Source organism: Micropterus salmoides, unplaced genomic scaffold (genome assembly GCF_014851395.1).
Source record: "Micropterus salmoides isolate LMB-PRFRI ecotype aquatic unplaced genomic scaffold, ASM1485139v1 Ms_hic_scaffold_10, whole genome shotgun sequence".
In the NCBI taxonomy this organism is placed as follows: Eukaryota; Metazoa; Chordata; class Actinopteri; order Centrarchiformes; family Centrarchidae; genus Micropterus; species Micropterus salmoides.
Window position 1 is genome coordinate 5,671,910 of NW_024040041.1, and position 20,421 is coordinate 5,692,330.

Consider the following 20,421-nt stretch of genomic DNA (forward strand, 5'->3'; position numbering starts at 1 on the left):
GTTTAATATAAAAAAAATAACCAGTAATTATTATTTCGACAATATTGGAATAAATGGAAATACTAAAAATAAAACAAATCTAAACTGTGGTTTACTACATCACTTGAGTCGTGCTGTGTCCCTCTTAAGCTGCTAGATACTCTGGATGTCAGCAATTGCATCCTGTTTCTGAAGGCACCGGTGGGATAATCAGATGTAGCGATTTACTGTGTTATAATTGCTTCAGCTTTAACTTTAAGGTTAAGTCAGATGAAAAACTGGACCAAAAAAAACCCACTTCCATTTCTTTTTTTGCTTGTTTGTTTATTTAAGGTTGTCCCAGTGAGATTAACACTTCCTTTTTGAAATATGACACTTTCAAGGCATACATGAACACAAACAACATCCATATGCTAAGTTTCTGTAAAAGCTTTGTATTAGGCACTAGCACTGAGTCCTGAAGTCAAGGCCAAAAACAAACTGCAGCTACACGTGTGTAATTTGGTTAAGCACGATATAAATTTAACAGCTGTAGCCACTAAACTAATAACATTCACCTGAATACACACTGAACATGTATTTTTTAATTTAAACACAAACAGCTTACTAATGAACAAATGAAATACGTTGTGGACAAACTGTACTGACTGAGCTTCTCAACACTTGGATCTGGCACAGGTAGTTACTGTAGGACGTCACATAAAAGGACAGACTTCATTGCAGCGTAATTGATAGTTTTGTAGTGCGAAAGTAGTGTGTTAGTGAAGACAAAACCCGGTAGCGCACAGCAAAGAAGAATTTGTGTCAGTAACAAAAGAAATAAAGCAAAAATAAAGCTTCGGTTCAGGTCTGGGTCTCACATTTGGCAGTACCAGTCGGGTTCAGTCACGTTGGGTTTTAAAGATACAGGTATGAGCTGGGTTTAGGGCTCCATTTTAGCATTGTGCAGAAGTGGGAGGCGATATACTGTCGGGGCCCATCTGCAAAAGTTGTTAGTCCAGAACAATTTCTGAACAGAAGACAAGCTGCATATATACTTCTATATCTCGGAGTAATACGCATGTACACATTTAGCCACTGTACGGCGTAGTTGACAAAAATGTAACTACACATCGGGGCTTTGGTGGCTACAGAGAAACCATGTGGAGACAACACTCTTTGCTCTATAAAATTTCAAATGTTTTTATACATTTGATATAATTTGGTGTGATTGTATTTTCCTTATACAGCATTTACATTTACAAGGTTTCTTGTATTCTGATCTTAAAGAGTAATTCTGGTAGTTTGAAACCTGGGCCCTAGTTTTACATATTTTGGGGTCTAAATGGCTAATAGGTACAAAAAGATTTGGAATTGGTCCAGTAGATCGCCTCAGCCGTCAACTGCAAAACGGGCTGCAATAACTGCAACGGCTGCAACGTAATCCTTGTGGGCATTTGCGCCCATCAAAAGTACGCAAGTTTCACCGTTATGGAAAGGATCCCTAAAGAGATAGACCTTTTTTTACTTGAGGCGATCTACGTGACTAGTACCAAAGGTTTTTGTACCTATTAGTCATTGAGGCCCCTGGTCAGGGCGTTGTGGGTGACCCCCCCTCAGTCAGGGTCTTGAAGTGAACAGAAAGAGCCTCTTCCTCTGGGTTTGGTGGACGTCTGTACTCCTCTTTGGTGATGAGGTAGCCTAGCAGCACCCCAAAACACACCAGCACGATCCCCAAGACGTTGGCCAGGACCCCCTCGGAGGCAAATTTAGAGTAGGTTGGCCTGGGCCCAGAGACAGAGATAGAGACAGACACAGATCAGATGCAAAAAGATACAAAATATAACTGTATATGTATACGTAGTATTTAAATATAAGAGGAGCTGAATATAAATAGATGGTATAGCGACAGCATCAACTATTACTACATCGTTGATCGTGGATCTAGGTTGTCATCACCATCGTCTGCAGTGCCCAGTGAGTTAACCAAACATTTCCTTTTCTTTTTTTCAAAATAAAACATTAAAGTTGATGGATATGAGTAGCAGTTTCTTTAGATTTTGGACAATTTATATGTTATAATCCACTATAACTGAAGTTATAATCCATTTATAATCTAAAACCCCAGTTTTTATAGTTCTTATTTATGGTCATTTTTAGCCATTCAATGTATTTACATTCCCTATTTAATTCTCTATATTGCAGTTTTCATTGCAGAGTCTGTCACTCGCAGACCTTTATGCCTTTTACACACGAGGGATTCACACGAAATGATGCAGCATGTAATCCAGCATTGCTGTTTGTAATTTTATGTTATCGACATAACATAATATCAGCTGTTTGTTCGCTCTCCTGACATATCAGAGCTGGATTAAGTTACTGCTAATGCTAACGCTACATTTCCTAGCGTGATCAGCAGATGGCTGTATGATGTGCTGGAAGCAGATAAACCAGCGGCTCTTAAGCGTTTGCTGTAGTAAAACACACCACCTGTAACCAACGCTGTCACCAAATCCAGGACTGAAACCTTAAGGATTATAACTTCAAACAGGCCTGGACGTTTCCTCCCACCTAAACGGTCGGTTTACTCAAAGCAAATTTTCTCATGTACCTTTAGTGGAATGTAGTCATGATGATAGTTTTAGATTAGTTAGATTTGTTTTATTTGTTCAGGTTTTGAAGATATTTGTTTCCAAGGTTTCTGCTGCCATCTCAAAAAATAAACTAATAAACCAAAACAATCAGGATTGTTAGATACCACTCAAGGTAAGTATATGAATGGAGACACTGACAGATCCAGAAGGACAGTCAGACAGACATACATGATGCTGAAGAGGAGTTTCTCCGTGATGCCGAGCAGGCTGCTCCCTATGGCCATAACCAGCAGAGCCAGACCGCAAAACACATGGATGGGGAGATACATGGCTCGTAACCATGACGACGCAACAGGAAACAGGAAGAAGAACAAACCCATCACCCACTGAGAGGCATTATGGGAAGAAAAGTTAGTGTTAAGTGAAGTTACTGTTAATAATTAATAATAACATTACACTTAAGAAATGTATTGTGTGTGTGGGCTACCTGTATACAGAATAAGACCATGGTAGCCATGCCGCACCAGCTGTGTAGAGAGTACATGTCTGGAATTTTTGCTGTTCTGTGGAAGTCAAACACAGCTACAAAACCTGCACACACACACACACAGAAACAGAAATTTAGGTACCTTTTTCTCTCCATCTCTGTCTCAGTCTCTCATAAACAGACACACACATGCACACACACACACACACACACACACACACACACACACACACTGGTATTAACTTTCACACAATCACAACTCTCTCTCACCTATGATGCTCATGATGAGGGCGAGCAGGTGAATGATGCCGTGCAGCAGCTTTACGTTCCTCTTTGCCTCATTTCTAAATACTCTGTAAACCAGGATGGCTGGGGGGGTGAGAGAGAGAGATAATTTCTTTAGAAAACACACATTATTAGACACATTAGTGTCTCAGGCATCAAATTCACAATGTGACGCAACACATCTTTATACGAAAGCCACAGGCTGTTGCAACTACTCAGAAAGAGGAACCACATCTCAAAACACCCAAGACAATTACCATATCATTAACCAACACGTTCTCACTCCCAAGTCATCACATATGAACACATGGTCAAGACCCGTTGGTGCCAGTTTGTAACGCACTGGGGAAAGCCTTTTTTGAATGTTACAGACTGAGTAAGGAGGTGGTTTGGGTGGAATGTGGGCCAGAAACCAGACTTTCATCCAGGAGACCGGTGTTCGTTTCCGTGTGAGACAAAAAGTCATCATTGAATGGTTTTATTTAAAGGAGACCTATTATGCTTTACCATATTTTATGACTTATCCACAATGTTACAGTGTCAGATGTTCATGTTAAACATGGCCAAAGTTTCAAATAATGACGCATTAAAAGCATTTAAAAGAAATCCCTGAAAGCAAAAACCTCAGATTTCCTCCTGTTCTGAATGCTCTGCTCAGTGGCAGCACCAGCCTTGTAACATGCTTCATTGGCTAACATGCTTGGCCAATCAAAAGACAGTGGGCTTTGAGAGGGGGGCCTTAAAGAGACAGGAGCATCTACAGCTTGTTTCAGACAGAGGCTGAAATGAAGGCCTACATGAATAGTCAGTATAAGATAGAAAATAATTTTTTTGAACTTTGAGTCATGCAAAGCTGCCGTACAGGGGTCACAGAATTACGATATATGACTGGAAATACAGTATAATAAGTTTCCTTTAAGTTACGCAATAAAGTTACTTGCATAAGTAACAGTTATTTTTAACCCAAGCCATGATCTTTTACAGTGTTACCGGGTACTTTTATTTTGATAGTTAACCGGACGTTGCATATTTATTGTGGCAAACTTGACCGCAGAGCCCTAAACGTCAAAAACCCCATGGAAGTGTCCATTCGTGATGAGTTGGAATTGAGAATGTGTTGCAAAACAATTAATCTCTATCTAAATCTGTCCTTCATCACATCAGTGTCAATGTCAGAAACTGTAGAATACAAATGACAACAGAATAAAATATTTTTTTAATAAAAGAATACATGAGCAATGCAAAAGAATGTGATTTTCATCAACAAAAACTAAGTGGAATAGGGGTGTCTGATGAGACAGCAACCAGTCCAAGTCTTACAATCACAGCAGGAATATTTTTTATAATATTCAACAAAAACAAAAATTTTGATGAAGAAACCCACAATAGAATAAATTACTATGAAGGGAAAATTATGCAAATATAGTAATATTACAGAAAAAAATTTAAAAGTCAATATTTTAAGTGAAAGAAGTTGAACTGAACACAATTGCTGATTGTGTTCAGTTTAAATCTTTTCTTCTACCCACCTGTGCCAGCAGCTTTGTACCATTTCCTCTAAGCAGCTTCACACTGCCACAAGTGCCACTTGTTGCTTACAGGGTGAGCACGGAGACCACAGTGTGTCTGATTCCAACAAACCGATCACAAGACGATCACATGTGAGGCTTTTAGAAAGCTTCCGTTCTCCACGATTCGAGTGTTCAAATAAATTTGAAGTGGCCAAAGCTGCTGAGTGTGGATACAGATTCTGGAGGAAAAGGGCTGTGTTGTCAGACATATCCACATTAGTGTGGATGTGGCCTGAGGCAACAAAAGCAGACTTAATTACAGTGAATTAGCTTTGAGGTGTATGTGTGTGTCTGTGTGTGACGACCTCCCCAGGGTGTTTCCATCTCTTACTAACGCCCCCCCCCCCGTCAGTACCCGTATAATGTCCAGCTGACCTTTGCTTTTAACGCTCTAATGCAATCTAGCTCTGTAACAGACAGCTGTGAGCCAGTTGAACTAATCTGGTTACTGTCATTAGCAGAAGTACCCAGGGCTGCAGGCGGGAATCAGAGGAGGAAAAACGGCGACATCTCACTTTGTCTTTATGCCTGGGAACCACAGACATCACCAGGATTTGCTGCAGCATGAATACATCATGGAAAACTTGGACAGCAGCTTGTCTGTAACAAGCTTACCATTTTAAATGCATTCTCCTTCGAAGAAGATCAGCTGTGGAGACTTCATCGAGACAGATGATAACTTAGCTGAGTGACAGTTTGGAAATGCAACTGTATCTTGCTTCCATTGGGTGAAATCCTTGTGTGTTCCAAATTCCCAAAAGTTTTTCCAGCAACTAATAAGATAAGATCACTACTAGAACAGTGAGAAGTCGCTGAACTGGAGCCACTTCAACTGCGGCTGTCTTAACAAAACTGATTTAGGTACCTGAACTTAACCATTCATTCAATTTTGCACGTAACGTTTCACGATGGAAGCGATAAGGCCAGGCTTTGCTTGAGATAGACTAGTTCATTACATTTCTTCATAACATTTATCGCTGTTCAGAATGTCAGTCTCTCAACAAATAATTTTTTCTGGAGGCTTGGTAACAGGGCTAGATGGTGAAGTACTGTAGCTGGCAAGCTAACAGTTAACACACTAGCCAGTCAGGCTATATTGGCCCGTCTACTACCTCCTGACATTTTATTTTTTATTTTTTTTTAAACAGGACTGTACATTATTTCCCCAAACACTTGTCTCTTTTGTGGAGCAGTTTATACCACGATAAAAGAAGAGTTGAATAAAACTGGATGGTGCAACACAGCTAATAGGCTACATGAGCTTCTTCCAGCGATGTTCACTGAAGTTGAATTTGACAAAATCTTCTGATCACAGCGAGCATTGGAATGAATGTATTTCTATGATGCTGGTGTGACCAGGCCTTAAAGGAGAATATCCTGCCTACAGTCACATGTCCACAAACCTGAATTGGTCCAAATGGTTTTTAAATCTTTCATCATTGTGAGGGTGGGATTTTCTCAATCCACAGAGGAACATGTAGCTGTAATTGTTTAGCTAAATTTAAAACATAACCACTCCTTAACACTTTTGTACTTTAATGGCTTCATACAATAGCAGTATAACATGGACAACCTAGAGCAGACATCGGGCCAAATTCTTTTCAAGCCGTTACATGGCGGGCCAGAACATTATTTCAGTCAAATTATTTCAAACCCTTAGATACTCATGTGCACATTTAGGTCAGTTGGTAGAATGCCGGACTCCCATTGGAGGAGTTGTATGATCGATCCCAAAATCCTGGGGACTTTTTTTTTCTCCCTTATTAAATAAATTGATTAGCGTTTTTCACATGCTTGCAATAAAGAGTGCACGTCCCGGCATTTGATCCGCATTCAAAAACCTATGGACACTCATTTTCATTTCCCTGCGGAAATCACAGGGAATCCAATCACACGTTCACTGACGGCTTTTACTCTTTCCAATGTCCTTCAGAACTTTTCAAAGGAAAAGCTCAACATGACACATTGCTGCAAAAAACATTCACACGCTTTTATTATGGAGGTACAATCACTTAAGAGGAAGTGTTGGTAACTGTTGCTGTCATGACTGAGATCTATTTCAGCATCAGCCGCTATCAATGTATTTATTTATTATTTTTCTGCTATGAACTTCTACCATAGCAATCTGGCTGCAGGCCAGATATTATTGGCGGGCCAGTTGTGGCCCGCGGGCCGCCTATTGCCGGACACTGACCTAGAGGGTCCAGTTTTTGAAAGTGTCTCATTTGGTGAAGCGTGGATTTAATTTAGAAAAAGGCAAAGTGAACCCCTTCTGCTCTGTAGCTGAAAAAGATGCTGCTCAGTTTGCTGACTGGCCCTTCCTGTGCCATTGGTTGGATTCTGTGCTGGGTCACACACACACAAACTGGCATGTCCAATGATTCAAACCAATTTCTCGTTCTCTCTGTATAACTCAGACTGGATGGCGGTAGGGAGATTGATGGGTGCCTGGACAGTGTTAGCTTAATGCAACAGGTCAGAAACAGAGTGCTTGAGGGTAAGACACACATCTGCACACTCATAACCACGTACGCACGCCAACAGGCTGACTAAAATACAGCATCCATGTTCTGCTGACCTCTAGATCCCAGTTTCACTCAATTTACAGAATATTATCTGGAAATGGCCTGACCGTGACTACAAACTGATGCAAGACCAGCCGGGTTGATCTGAAGATATCAGTGGTGTGGTCAGATGATGGCTCACTTCCTGGAAGGATTTCAATCTATTTAAAAGTTTTTAGTTCAAGGAATGGCAATGTCTGTCTGACGGTGGATCTGAAATATATCTCACTAAATATGTGATGGATTGCTATGTCATTTGGTAGAGACATTCATTGAGGATTAATCATGAAGACTTTGGTTATTCCCTGATTAACACTACCCTCAGGTTCACGTTTGTGGTTCCGAGTATCTATCTAATTGATTGTCATGACATTTGCTACAGATAAGTCCCTAGAGGATAAAAGAGATGAGTCTATGTGCGAGCTAAGGGTCCACTAGCGCAGACATGTCTGAAATAACAGAGAGGACTGAACGTTGTAGAGATGTTTTAAAACAGCAGAGATTCCAGCGAAAGAAAGGCTGACATGCTAAGTGAGAGATTGCACTGAGTTAAGAGTAGAAAAGATGCTTTTGGCTCTCCGTATACCCCCCTAAACATCAGTTAGCATAGTCACTTTGCGCATATCAGCATGATGATGTTACCATTTAGCTTAAAGCACCACTGTGCCTAATGCCATTGCCTATAGCCTTACAGAGCGTTCCTGTAGACTCTTATGTTCCAGCTGACATGGGAAGTCAGAAATTTCAAATGGAATGCCTCCTTAAGTCAGATTTCCGACTCGGAAAGTCTGGAGAACCTCACCAACCACGACCTCACAATCCAAGATGGCTACTCCCAGCATCAAAAGTAGTGAAAGCCGTAGTAATTCACCGTTTATCGCACTTCTGTCTTATTTGTGTCTCATTAAATCAGTCATACACACAACCCTGTTCAACTTATATCTGTGGACATGTTGCTATGGTGTTTGCATGGGCAAAATACTGTGTAAGGCGTTGTTATCAACTGGTATTGTTAACACTATCCAGAGGCATCAGTCTTGGTTTGGTTAAATCTCTCATTTATAAAGGAACGCTGTCAACTAGGGTGCGACGTCTTTCCCAGCACCGACCTCCGACTTCCAAGGTAAATGGAACGCAGCATTAGTACCATTTTTCCTTAACCTCCAAATTACATGGTGTTCTGTATGCTGTTTGAATTAAAGATGTTTGCAGTAAATGTGGTGGTATAAAACGGACTAGTCATTGCCGATAAAATCTGATAAAAATATAAAAATTGTGGGCCATTTTTGGAAAGATGTCTATAAAAAATGTTAAGGAAAGTAATTATGGGATGGTGTTTATCAAAGCGTGAAATAAGAAATTCAAACCACACCACAAATCTAGCAGACCTATCTCACCTGGTGATTTTGATCTAAATTAGAATCCGTTTCCTCCTAGAGTGACAGCGTTGTGCTGATCAGTGATCAGCATGGACTCACCATCGCCTTGCAGGAAGACCATCCCTAGCACCATGCACAGAGGGTGCAGGTTGAACTCTTGCGCTGAGCCGTCCCAGGCGAAGCCCCCTCGATAGTGACCCATCCACACACCGGTCAGCACCACCGACGCCAGGCCCAGCACCTGTGACGCTCCCACCAGCCACGCAAACATAGTGCGACCAGGACGGGGAGCAGATTCATCCATGATCTGAGAATAACAAAACGGAGAGATTACTGAGTGCTACTGATGCCTTGGGCTGTGTTAGTTCACAGAGGTAAAGAAAGACAAACACAGTGTCACATGGTGAAGTCAATGGGAGCCCAAAAGCAACTTTTCCCCAGAGGCCCCTTAACCTAAAAGGCTAATCTGGCTGTGCTGATAATGATTATTTGAAGAGTATTCTGTAGCACAAACTAGGAGCGCCATGAATGTCTAAACACCAAACTGTCCCTATCACTACTGCAAAGCAGTCAAGAAGCCCGTTAGCTTCCATTGCAGTTTCGTAAATTGATCTTGTGCTGCTAAGAATGGCCAGCACACACCAACCCAAAGAAAATCTGATAACCGACCGAAATATGCGGTGAAACTAAGAAACCCAGCTGCTTGCACTTCTCCAGTGGAACCACATTCTCTGTAGGAGGTGTCGAGAGAGGAGGGTGCTGCAAGCTTCAGGAATAATACCTCTCATCCCCTTTCTGGGTGGACACAGGAGATACCACGACACCAAGGTGCACTCTCTCTGCTGGACTCAGACTATCAACATTCACTGTAGTAACTGAACACCTGTAAATCAGTCCACTGTTCATTTTTCTACTGTTTGCCCATTTGCAGCGTGACATGTACCCTTTCATTTTTCATTCACACTTTATATTCCTGTGCTTGTAATATTGTAAACACACAATATTTACTTTTAATGACAAATCAAGTTAGATTAAAAGAAATGACTGAATTAAACATTTTGCAAAAAAAAACAACAAAAAAAACCCCACATACCCCAAAACTCTTACTGTCCATGACTAATGAGTAGCTACATAACAGTCAGCCCCACGTCTGCTGCTTTTATCGTGTTTTCTATCAGCCGAAGAGTCATGCAGTACAAACACGACGCTGAGATCCCATAGCAGGAAGTGCCGCACCGAGCTGACAGGAGTTACATGAGCGCTTAATCAGAAAAAAAGCCAAAACCAAATGGCTTTCCTGCCTGCTCGCCTCGTTATCGCAGCGTCTGACCCGCGGAAAGTCATTATTGTAGCCAAACCTCACTAAAGTCAATTAGCCTATCACTCCCGCCTGCCAGGATCCGGGTCCCGGTCCAGACACATCACAGTGCAATTACCACACAGACGCACTGCCACAACTACAGGGCTGTTATAGAAAATGACAGGCTACTGTGATGTTTTGGCTCCGACGGTGAGCTGTCACCTGTTACCTGTAGCCTGCTGTTAGGGATCTACATGACTCGACACTATATATTACTCTAAGGGTATTGTTTAACTCCTGCTCTGACGATAGTAACACCATTAAAAGACAGTTTCCATATGGGAAAATGATTGGGGATTATAAAGGTCAGATGGCGTCACTTACTGCGCTGTCGGCTCTGCTCCGCTCCGCTGAGGAAGTCCTGGAGTCCACTCACGATCCGCCTTCTGCCCACTGACCGTGCAGATGGTTGTCTGTGTGTGTGAGAGGGTGTGTTTAGGCCTATGTGTGTTTTGGATGCCTTCCTAAACAAGCCCAACCCCAACCCATGTGACAGCGAGGACTTGTGAGGAAGAAATAACCAAATGCTCTGTTATTCTACAACCAGCACCATAATTACTGTTGTCGTCCTTATCAGCCTTCTAGTGGACTATGGTGCTACATTATTAGCCCAGGTAGGCTATATGAGATTACATTCTTGTAGTAAAACACAGATATATGATAAATAAATAAATACATGCATTAAACCATGGATAGATCTAATACTGAACACGAGCCGTGGAGTCGTCACAATGACGTCACAGTAACATCGAGAGTGGGGGTCGCCTGCGTGGATTGATGACTCGCAGCTCCAGTGTAAAGGTTTGTTGCCGTGACAACACTGGAGGGGGTGGAAGAGGGAGGGGAGGGGATGGTGGCGAGGAGGAGGAGGAGGAGGAGGAGGATGGTAGTGTCTGTCAGTGAATCATAGCTGCTCATTAGAGGAGAGCCAGGCAAATAAGAACAATCAGCAACTGGATTAATGCACCTAACACTACTTATACAACACCAGGCTGTGACATTATAGCTGCAATTAGTGCTGCTACTATCATTACTACCACTGGCACTGCCATACCTGTTTAGAATATTACATTAGTAGCCTACTACTACGACTGCTACGCTGTTACCTCCAAGTGGAATTTTGTGTTTTTGTATTGTGAACTATTGCTTAGAGGTTTTTGGTATGAAACCTCACCTGGGCTCATTACAGGGAACTACATGTGATCAGTAATAATACTCAAAAAAAATAATATTCAAATCGTAGGCTAGTTTTTGCAGTTGTGGAAGAAGTACTTAGCCTAAAGATCCTTTACTTTTGAACAGATGTAGCCTTATATAAACAACCCTTCCATGGCTCGCAAGCGGAAACCTCCGGGTCAATAAAGTGATGCCAATGCGGAAGTGCCTTAAACCTGCATTATCTCTAATGGCCAGAAGGGGGCGACTCCACTGGCTGCAAAAAGAAGTCCAATGGCATTGGAGTCAATGTCAAAATGACCCCACTTCTCACTTGATTTATTACCTCAGTAAACACTTTCCTAATGTGTTTATGGTCTCAGCAGTGTTGGGCAGTAGCGTCGCTACAAGTAGCGCCGTTACTAATTTCACTACATTTTTCAGTAGCTTGGTGGTTGCGTCGCTATTTTCTGAATCAAATAGCTTTTCAGTAATCAAGCTCTTTTATTGACCGAGTAGCGCGGTAGCTTCCACACACGCTACATTTTCCCAAGCATTTCTGAAGGATCAGTGAGTGACGCCACCGCCGCACACGGGCCTGTATGTGCAGCCGGAAGAAGCGCTTCCTGTGACGGTGACATCACGTACCAATTATTGGGCTGATGTCTGCGACTTTGCTGCAGGGGAATAAAGACACATGCGATTGAGTTTACTTTCTACTGTGGTAGTATAAACATATACATATATGATAATTAAATTAGGCCTACTTTATAAAACAACAATGGTTCTCCGTGTGTAGCATTAGGAATACATTTAGCTGCCATGATATGGCAGTAAGCAGGAGAGTTTCTGTGTGTCTGATTTAGCTCTCTCTCTCTCACACACACACTGTTTGGAGCAGGTTTTTAGTCTTTCTTCTATTGCTACTGTGGAATGAAGTTGGTTAAATATAAACTAGGCCTATACTGTGTTACTGTGTGTGTGAGTGTGTGTATATGTAAAAAAATTAAAAGTAGCTTAGATGTAACTAAGCTGGGGGGTAGCTTCTGTGTAGTCAAGCTTCATTTAATGTAGTATAGCTAGTAGCTTAGCTCATTACATTTTCCAAGTAGCTTGCCCAACACTGGGTCTCAGTGACTAGTTTCAAGTTGCTACCATGGCGACCTGTCAATCAGGATAGAGGAAAATCGTATCCACTGCTCTGTGTACGTTTAACTAGCCGTGAACTTGTTTTTAGGTCAATGTTTTTAGAACTCTGACCTTTTCACAGTGTGCTTTCAGTTAATGAAAGTCGACTGTTTTTTCCGGTATGTACATTTTGTTTCAAGCGTATTTTTTGCTAGCCAAAATTAGCATCCCAATTAATATCACAGTTAATGTGAATTATGGATGCACCTAACTAGCCAATCTAGCTATAGCTCCACTATTTAATAAACCAAATATAAATGGAAAGTTTTTAGATGTGGCTTAAATTCTTTTTTTAAATAACTCTCTGCACATCATGTACACACTGACAAGAGTTTTCAGTCTCTCCTCAAATGCAAATTTAACACCATCTGTCCTTAAAAACACCGTCCTACGATATGTAAGTTTGTGTATGGCCATATACATTCACCCTGGCTGCAAGTACATTGTACATGCACAAGTTTTGCATACCACTAATACTGCTGTATGTATGTTCCAAAAACAGCATGTTAAAAGTGTCTGAAGAACTACTGTCCACCCTGCAGAAAAACACCAATAAAAAGAGTTTGGAAAAACAAACAAACAAACAAACCACTGTCCTCTCTGCTCATTACACTGTCTACCCAACCATACGTCATATTTATAGATGTGATATAAATAAATAAATACATACATAAAGCTATCAAATTAATTTAGTGGAGTAAATATTATAATTTCCCATCTAAAATGTAGAGAATTAGAAATAAAGAAGTACTTCAATATTGTATCCATATACAATAACTAAGTACATTAAGCAAGTAAAGTAATCTTTGTAAGAGCTCACACAGCAATGACTCAGTTAATATCCATGCATCCTCCCTTCCTCTCCTCTTGGGGGCACTGCAGTCTCAGATAATTCAGTTAAAGATCAGTCTAAAGTGCAGCGTTTAGTGCAGCAGCGGGTTCAGTGGTGTTCACCCTAGGGTCTGGGGATCTGTTCGGGGTCTCAGAGGGCAACACAGGAAGATGGAGAATTATGCAGGAGCTTCCTTTTACCATCAGATGACCGTCTAAAGTCTGTGTAGGTATAGTTGCTGTTCCAGTTTTATTAGATGCAGGCTGCACTGTGATCTTAATCAGGAATAAGTATGTTTGAAAAAATGGCTTTGTGGTACAGGTCTGAAAATCAGGAGATAAGAGAGCCCACATGTTTCGTAGGGTTCTGTTTGTGAGTCACCTGAACCCAGAAGTGGGAAACAGAAGAGTTATCTTCATTAATGTCAGACATTGGTGTCTATAGCTGCGTGTATGTGTGTTCAGCGTGTGTGTGCTCTTTTTCTGTCTGACATTTCTGATTTCTCCTGTGACTCACAGGAGGCTGACTCACCACTGATCCTTTTGCTGTGTGTGTGTGTGTGTGTGTGTGTGTGTGTGTGTGTGTGTGCTACATATTGACATATCATTCCTTCATCTTTTCTCACTATTTTCTCTCTCTCTCTCTCTCTCTCTCTCTCTCGCTCTCTGTCTCTTAATCTTTTATTGTCTTTTAACTTTTTATGACACCACTGGGCAACTTTCCCTCACTTTCTTTCCAGTATAATAATAAAGTCTTTGGCCCTCCTTCAGTATGACTGGACACATTTCTACCTGTGTGGGTTTGAATCTGTGTGTTCTATTAGTCTGAGATTTTATATCCACCCACTGGTGCTGCATAAATTCACAATGAAGGATGCACTGATTCCAGGATGGAACCGAAATGGTGTTTAATTTTATGAATTTCCATTTGTCCACAGTATTTCTTGAAATCAATATGCCCTTGGTGACTTTTGGAAAATATAATTATTAGCTTTCTTGCTGAGAGATGGATAAGAAGATGGATACCCCTTTGATGTATGAAGGTTAAACCAGCTGCTGCCATCAGCCAGCCAGCTTTGCTAAAGAGCTAAAGATGAAACAGCTAGCCTGACTCTGCCCAAAGGTAACATGCAGCACTTTATTTGTTGATTATATTTTGTTTGCAGTAACAAGTTATTGAGGTGGTAATATGTCAGTGTTGTGTTTTCAACTTGTTCCATGCACCCACGTGTCTCAAACTTGCATTCTTTCCAATAGCCAGCAGGGGGCGAAAAGAAGTCCGATTGGATTGGAGTCAAAATGACAAAAATGATCCTACTTCTCTCTTGATATATGACCTCAACTAACACTTTCCTAATTACTTTATGTCTCAATTGATAGTTTCTTCAAATGTTGCATTACTTCCATCTACTGGAAAAGCTGTGTTTTCCCTGCACTAATTTTTTTGTGTGACACAAAAGGATACACACAAATTTATTGCCATTGTAAAATACTATGTTGACGTACAAATGAAGACACACGAGTTGTAAATTAGAGGCACAGGCTTACAGATACAAATCACTCTTCATGTATTCATGTATTGTGTTTTACAAGTTATATATCTTGACATTTGTTTATGAATACTTGAAGGTTCAGTGTGTAATGGTGTGTTCACACTGAAAGCGGATCAAGCGTTTTGCGATGCTTTATTACAGACAAAGTCAATGCAAAGATGCAAATTCACGCAAAGATCGCTCCGTGCGGTGTGGAAGATGTGTTTGTTACGACATTCGCTGGTTCAAGCTAAAATTCAAGTGAAAATTTTTCAACTTGAGCGAGAAATTCGCTTGACACTATGTTGCAAAAGACTATCAGCGTTCTCAGAGCGTTGTTTGGAGAGGACCAGGGAGAGCGGGGGAGTGACACGCCACTGGCCCGAGGAGAGATGCTAAACTACGGGGAAGTGTAGAAGAAAGGGCCGGGATCAGCGCTGCCGCTTTTGGACAAATAAATACCTGTAGTCAGTCTGGATTATGTCATTTAGCGGCGGGAGGAGCTCAGAGGTATCTGCTTTTATTGAATTAGCTTTTTACTTTAGTTTTTGGTATTACAACGTTGATTTATCTTCACTCGAGTTTCTCAGCAGTAAGCTTCCGTATATTTCTGGTTCCACGGTTGTTGTTAGCGTCGGTTGGCACCCAGAGCTCTGTTGGACTACTACTTCATATTTACATAAAAACCGGACTAAACTTGACATTGCTTAGAGAAAAGAAATCGAGGAAGTTGAACTACCTGTGTTCAGAATATATCTGTGTGTTACTTTTTTCCAGCTATCATTGTACTTTACTGCAAACAAGTTAGCATAGCATAGCCCTGATTGATCCGAACATTTTAAAAGTTTTGTTCTGCTAACTTGCTGACAGACCTGACAAAGCATGAAGTCATGTGTCTAACAAATCGGCATCATATTGTAGTTATTTCGGCATCAGTTTGATCCATTTGTTGCGGTTAAATCACAGCAAAATGTTTCCTTTGGGTTCAGCTGTAGTAATCGCCGATTGTGCTTATTGGCGTTATCGTATTGTGTGTGAACACTTCGCAGTTGTCCAACTATAAAACTCCCGCGAGGATTAAATTCACGTTGTATGTGAACATACCATAAGCTTCCGTGGTGAGGGTTACGAATTGCAACTAGTGGCTCACAGTGCATTCACGGAATCGTTATATGCATTTGACGTCTTTTGCAAAATATGAATATGCAATATGAAATTTTGAAGTGGTGAAACTTGCTCTAACAAGCTGTTTGTCCATTTGGGCTACTGTAGAAACATGGTGGTGCAACATGGCGACATCCATGTTAGAGGGGTGCATGTAGCGGGGATAGAAACTCCTGGATTTTCGATTTGATAAATGATAAAGCATGATGAAGAGTGAGCAGTGTTGAGGTTTTAGCTGAATGATTAATAATCATCTTGTAAGTTTAGAAACTAATTTACTGTTATATTTTACACTTATAGCAATAGTATCATTTTGCTTCAAATTTCACTCTGGCCTCTTCTTTAAATTTATATTTGACATAATATCTTATTAACTCAATTAAAAGTACAGAAACAAATGGATATGTGACACATAAGGCAATTTATTATTTTGGCTGGTAAAAAATATGGTTGTCTTGGCAGGTGGGCCAAGAAATTTGCACCCCAGGTATGTAGATAGAAATTCTCATTCTAAGGTAACAAAAACAAAACACTTCATTATGTAAGGTCTTTCCACACCACTGAAAACACAGTAATGTATATTATATTGCATTTTTGTCAATAGATCCTCCTAAATATTACACACTGGACCTTTAAGAGACTGTTCTAATCCCATAGCTTTGTCACTACAAACACACACACCCTTTCACGTTCCTTTCAAGTAGTCATGTGATCCATTCTTGATATAACAATATTTATCATAGCCACTTTAATGTAAACATACAGTTGCTCATGAAGGCCAATATGGGCTCTCCTTTAAACAGAGCTGCCACTGTAGTGCCAGTGTGTAGGCGTAACGTTTAAGACAGTAATTTGCATTAGGCAGCACATGTTATATTATTTTTAGCTTTATTTAAATTAATTTCATGACTATTCTGGGATGAACAAACAATGGAAGGAGGAAGTAAATATGGAGGAGATGAGAAAGCATCTGAAGGCTAATGATATGCAATTGGATGACCTTTGACTTTCACTTATGTCAACCAATCAATAGTCCTCTGTTCCAAAGACCACCAATCAGTAGAGTCCTTTAAAAATACCCACGAGGCACCTGTGGAGTAGTATGACTGAGGACGTCTCCATGGCAACAACATCATTACCAGAATAGCTCCTTCTTTCTCTCTATTTCTGTCTCTCATTCTCTCCTTTCATCCACCTCCTGCTCTCGCCTTTCTATCTTCTTCTTTTTCTCTGTTCATGCGGAATACCTCTCCTCTCCTTTGCTTTTTCTTCATCCTCCCCTTCACATTTCATTTTCCCTATCCTGCCATTCCCTAACCTCCCTCCCTTCCTTCCCCCTATCTCTCTCCCTGCTTCGCACATTCTCCCCTTCATCTTTTTTCCAACCTCCCAGCTCTGTCGTATTCTCAAATGTTCTTTCCTCCCTCATTTTGCCCACTCTTTCATTCTTCTCTGTCCCCTCCACCTCCTCCTCATCTATCTGTTTTGCAGTCACATTGTGCTAAGAGTGAATATATTTATAGCTTCATCTATGAGTCCTCCTCTCCTCCCGTTTGCTCTCCTCTCTTTATGTTGTAAACAATGATGAATGAAAGTGAATCTTGTCCCTGTCAATTCTGATGCTTCTGTTACTTTTACCGGTATCCGTCATAATTAAAAATATTTTTAAATCAGATTTGACAAACCTCACAGACTCATTCCCAAATAGAGAAGATCCACCACAGTTCCGATATGCGAGACTCTGTTTCACAGAGTACCTTTGCATTTTTGTTTCTTAGCAAAGACTGTTTGGTACTTTTGATAAATGCTAAAAATATAAAAGAGAACAAGAGCAAGAGTCTATAGCCATGTCTGTGAATACTTTAACATCAGTATGCTAACCTGCTGATGTTAAGCAGGTACAGTGTTTTATCATGTTCACCATCATAGTCAAGCATGTTAGCATGCCAGTGTTTGCACAAAACACAAAGTGCTGCTGAGAATGTCATTTTGCAGGTATTTGGTCAGAAAGTACTGGACAACTTGAGGTTTTGACCTGATGATGGTGCTAGATAAAATATTAGAAAACAGGGTTTACAATTCACCCTGAAGGGGAAAGTAATGTGTGTACAAAATCTCATGGCAATCCACTTTATAGTTTCAGTCTGGACCAAAGTGATGGACCGAAAGACAGATCATAGCCACGCACCGAGCATGGCTAAAAATCAATAGGATTGTTAAATTATGAAAACTTCTGCAATGTTAAGGAATATTTTTCTTGGTTCACTGGTTGACAATCCCAAAGAAGTGCTACTGTTACTGGGGAATGTGATGATGTAATGTGATTACAAAGGCTGGATTACCAACAAGCTCCCACAAGGCCCCATGCCCCCTGAGGTCCTGGAAGCTCAGGGCTTACTGTGTGCCAGCTGGTGTCTTTAATTGATAATATGTTGGGGAATATATACCACTAAACAACAAAAACACAATCTCAACTCACACTGTAAGGGACTTCACAATTATGGGATAATGGTGAATGCTAAGATATGTTGAGTAGCAGAACTAGAGAAGAATCATGAAGTGGGCAAACTTTGCTAACATTAGCCACCATAAGCTACTGGTCATACAAGACCAAGTAAGACTCTGGCAGCAAAACTTCAGAGTGTTGAATTGATCAAGGGTGTGTTTTTTAATTTGTTAGCAGAAGAAAGTGTTATTTTTTTCTTTATTATGGTTACATAGTCTCGCATAATCATGGGTCAGGTAGCATGGGGAAACTAAACTAGGGGTCTAATGAGGGCATGGGTCAATTGGAGTCCCCTAGCAGGTTAATTAAAAATTTTCCGATCAGATATTCTAATGTTTTATCTAAAACAATGTTTGTCATGTCAGTGCCTACATTGGTAGGAATGTGTTTATTGTTGACATTGTAAATTATACTCTATGTCATCATTCTGTTATGTTCACAACAGAATGTTGTGCTTTGGTTTTAAAAGCTGCTTCTTTGTTTTGAATATGCCGAAAATCTTTGGTTACAATAGGCGGCACAGTAATCAAGCTAACATGACCAATTTGCTTTCGTCACCCAAGACTCCCAAATCCAAATATAATTAATTCATGATATACAACAGAGAAAAGCCATGGCTGGATTAACCTGCTTGCGGACCTTGAGGCAAAAATGACTTATTATCCTTATTAACACCCCTGTTTCTCACCACTTTGCTTTTGTGGTACTTTTATTAAACAAATTGATTTTGGAATATGAAAGTTGTTAGCACAAAACTAAAAGAGTGAAAGTAAAGCATGCAAAAAAAGTTTAGTTAAATTGTCACAATTGTTATAAAGGATTATTTTTTGATTGACCAGTTCATCAATCAACTCATAGTTGACTTGTATTGCCCAGCTGATTGGGAATAGTCTTTCAGTGTGAAGTTAGCAGTTAGCCTAACTCTGCAGCTCCATTGTGTGTATGGAGTCACCATATGGGCAGAAACATGGGGAAGCAAGACAGACTAAACGACGCATCTGTCTGCCTGCCTGTCTGTCTCTGCCATGTCTGTCTGCCTCCATTGGTTTCTACTGAGTCTATTTTTAGCCCCAGCAGACTGGTCACGTGGCAGGAGGAGGACGTCAATAATGTTGTTGTTGGTGGTGGGTGAGAGAGAGAGAGAGAGAGAGAGAGAGAGAGGCAGACTGTAAATATGGAGGAGGTGAAACGGTAGGAGGTCGGTTAGACGCGTCCTGCTTGTAAATTACAATTACGCGTTTTCATGTGAAAGAAAAGCGCAGAGGAGCTCTCCGGGGGGGCACACACCGAGCCTCGGCGGAAACCAAAGCCGGGAGGAAGCGACCTCTGCGCTGAAACGAGTTCCAGGAGGACCCACCGACATCCACGGTACCGCGGGGTTTATTACTAGCGTATGCGTGGTTGTGTACGTGTGTGCGTGACTGTATAAGAAGGATATACCTACCGACGGACACTTAAAGGATTCTTGAAGAATGGTTGCAGATTGAAAGAGGGGGGTTTGTGCTTGCTAAGCCATTGCCTAACGTTACACTTCTAATAAACTATACAATAACACATACTAACTTACTTTAGCTTGCTAAAGGACATAAGCAGACACTTGACAGATAGAGCTGCTAAGTTAACTAGCTAACAAACAGGCAACACTCAACAGCTATTAACGTTAGCTGCTTTCACGCAAGTTACCTGAGTGCCAGCAGTTATAGACCAGATGTGAACTTCATAGCTAGCAGCTAACTAGGGAATAACTAACGGCTGACAACCAAAAGTTCAACAGCCACCATACATAGTGCAAGCCTGAAGCTAACACAAGGCAGCAGTTAACCCTCTACTAGGATGGTTAGTGGATG

At 40.9% G+C, this 20,421-nt stretch overlaps 2 protein-coding genes across 2 annotated transcripts in view; one reads left to right on the forward strand and one right to left on the reverse strand.

Annotated features, from left to right (window-relative positions):
* Positions 1 to 282: 282 nt before the first annotated feature.
* LOC119896442 (cytochrome b561) lies at positions 283 to 10,680 on the reverse strand. Its single transcript, XM_038709879.1, has 6 exons — positions 10,523 to 10,680; positions 8,938 to 9,145; positions 3,310 to 3,408; positions 3,040 to 3,143; positions 2,781 to 2,938; positions 283 to 1,742 (listed from the first exon to the last, which is right to left on the reverse strand). The coding sequence occupies exons 2-6, from the start codon at positions 9,140 to 9,142 to the stop codon at positions 1,550 to 1,552; spliced, it is 759 nt and encodes a 252-aa protein (XP_038565807.1). The 5' UTR covers positions 9,143 to 9,145; positions 10,523 to 10,680; the 3' UTR covers positions 283 to 1,549.
* A 9,023-nt stretch (positions 10,681 to 19,703) lies between these two features.
* The window catches only part of hdac5 (histone deacetylase 5), a 61,990-nt gene continuing 61,272 nt past the window's right edge, over positions 19,704 to 20,421 (forward strand). The window contains exon 1 of the mRNA XM_038709846.1: positions 19,704 to 19,942. The gene's annotated coding sequence lies outside the window, so the exon portion shown is untranslated. The remainder of the gene's footprint in view (positions 19,943 to 20,421) is intronic.

Excerpts from the sequence above, each read along its gene's own strand:
- LOC119896442 (XM_038709879.1), bottom strand. The coding sequence starts at position 9,142 with ATGGATGAATCTGCTCCCCGTCCTGGTCGCACTATGTTTGCGTGGCTG. Across the intron at positions 2,939-3,039 it reads TGGTCTTATTCTGTATACAG|TGGGTGATGGGTTTGTTCTT; the intron begins GTAGCCCACACA and ends AATGCCTCTCAG. Across the intron at positions 1,743-2,780 it reads AAACTCCTCTTCAGCATCAT|GCCAACCTACTCTAAATTTG; the intron begins GTATGTCTGTCT and ends CTCTGGGCCCAG.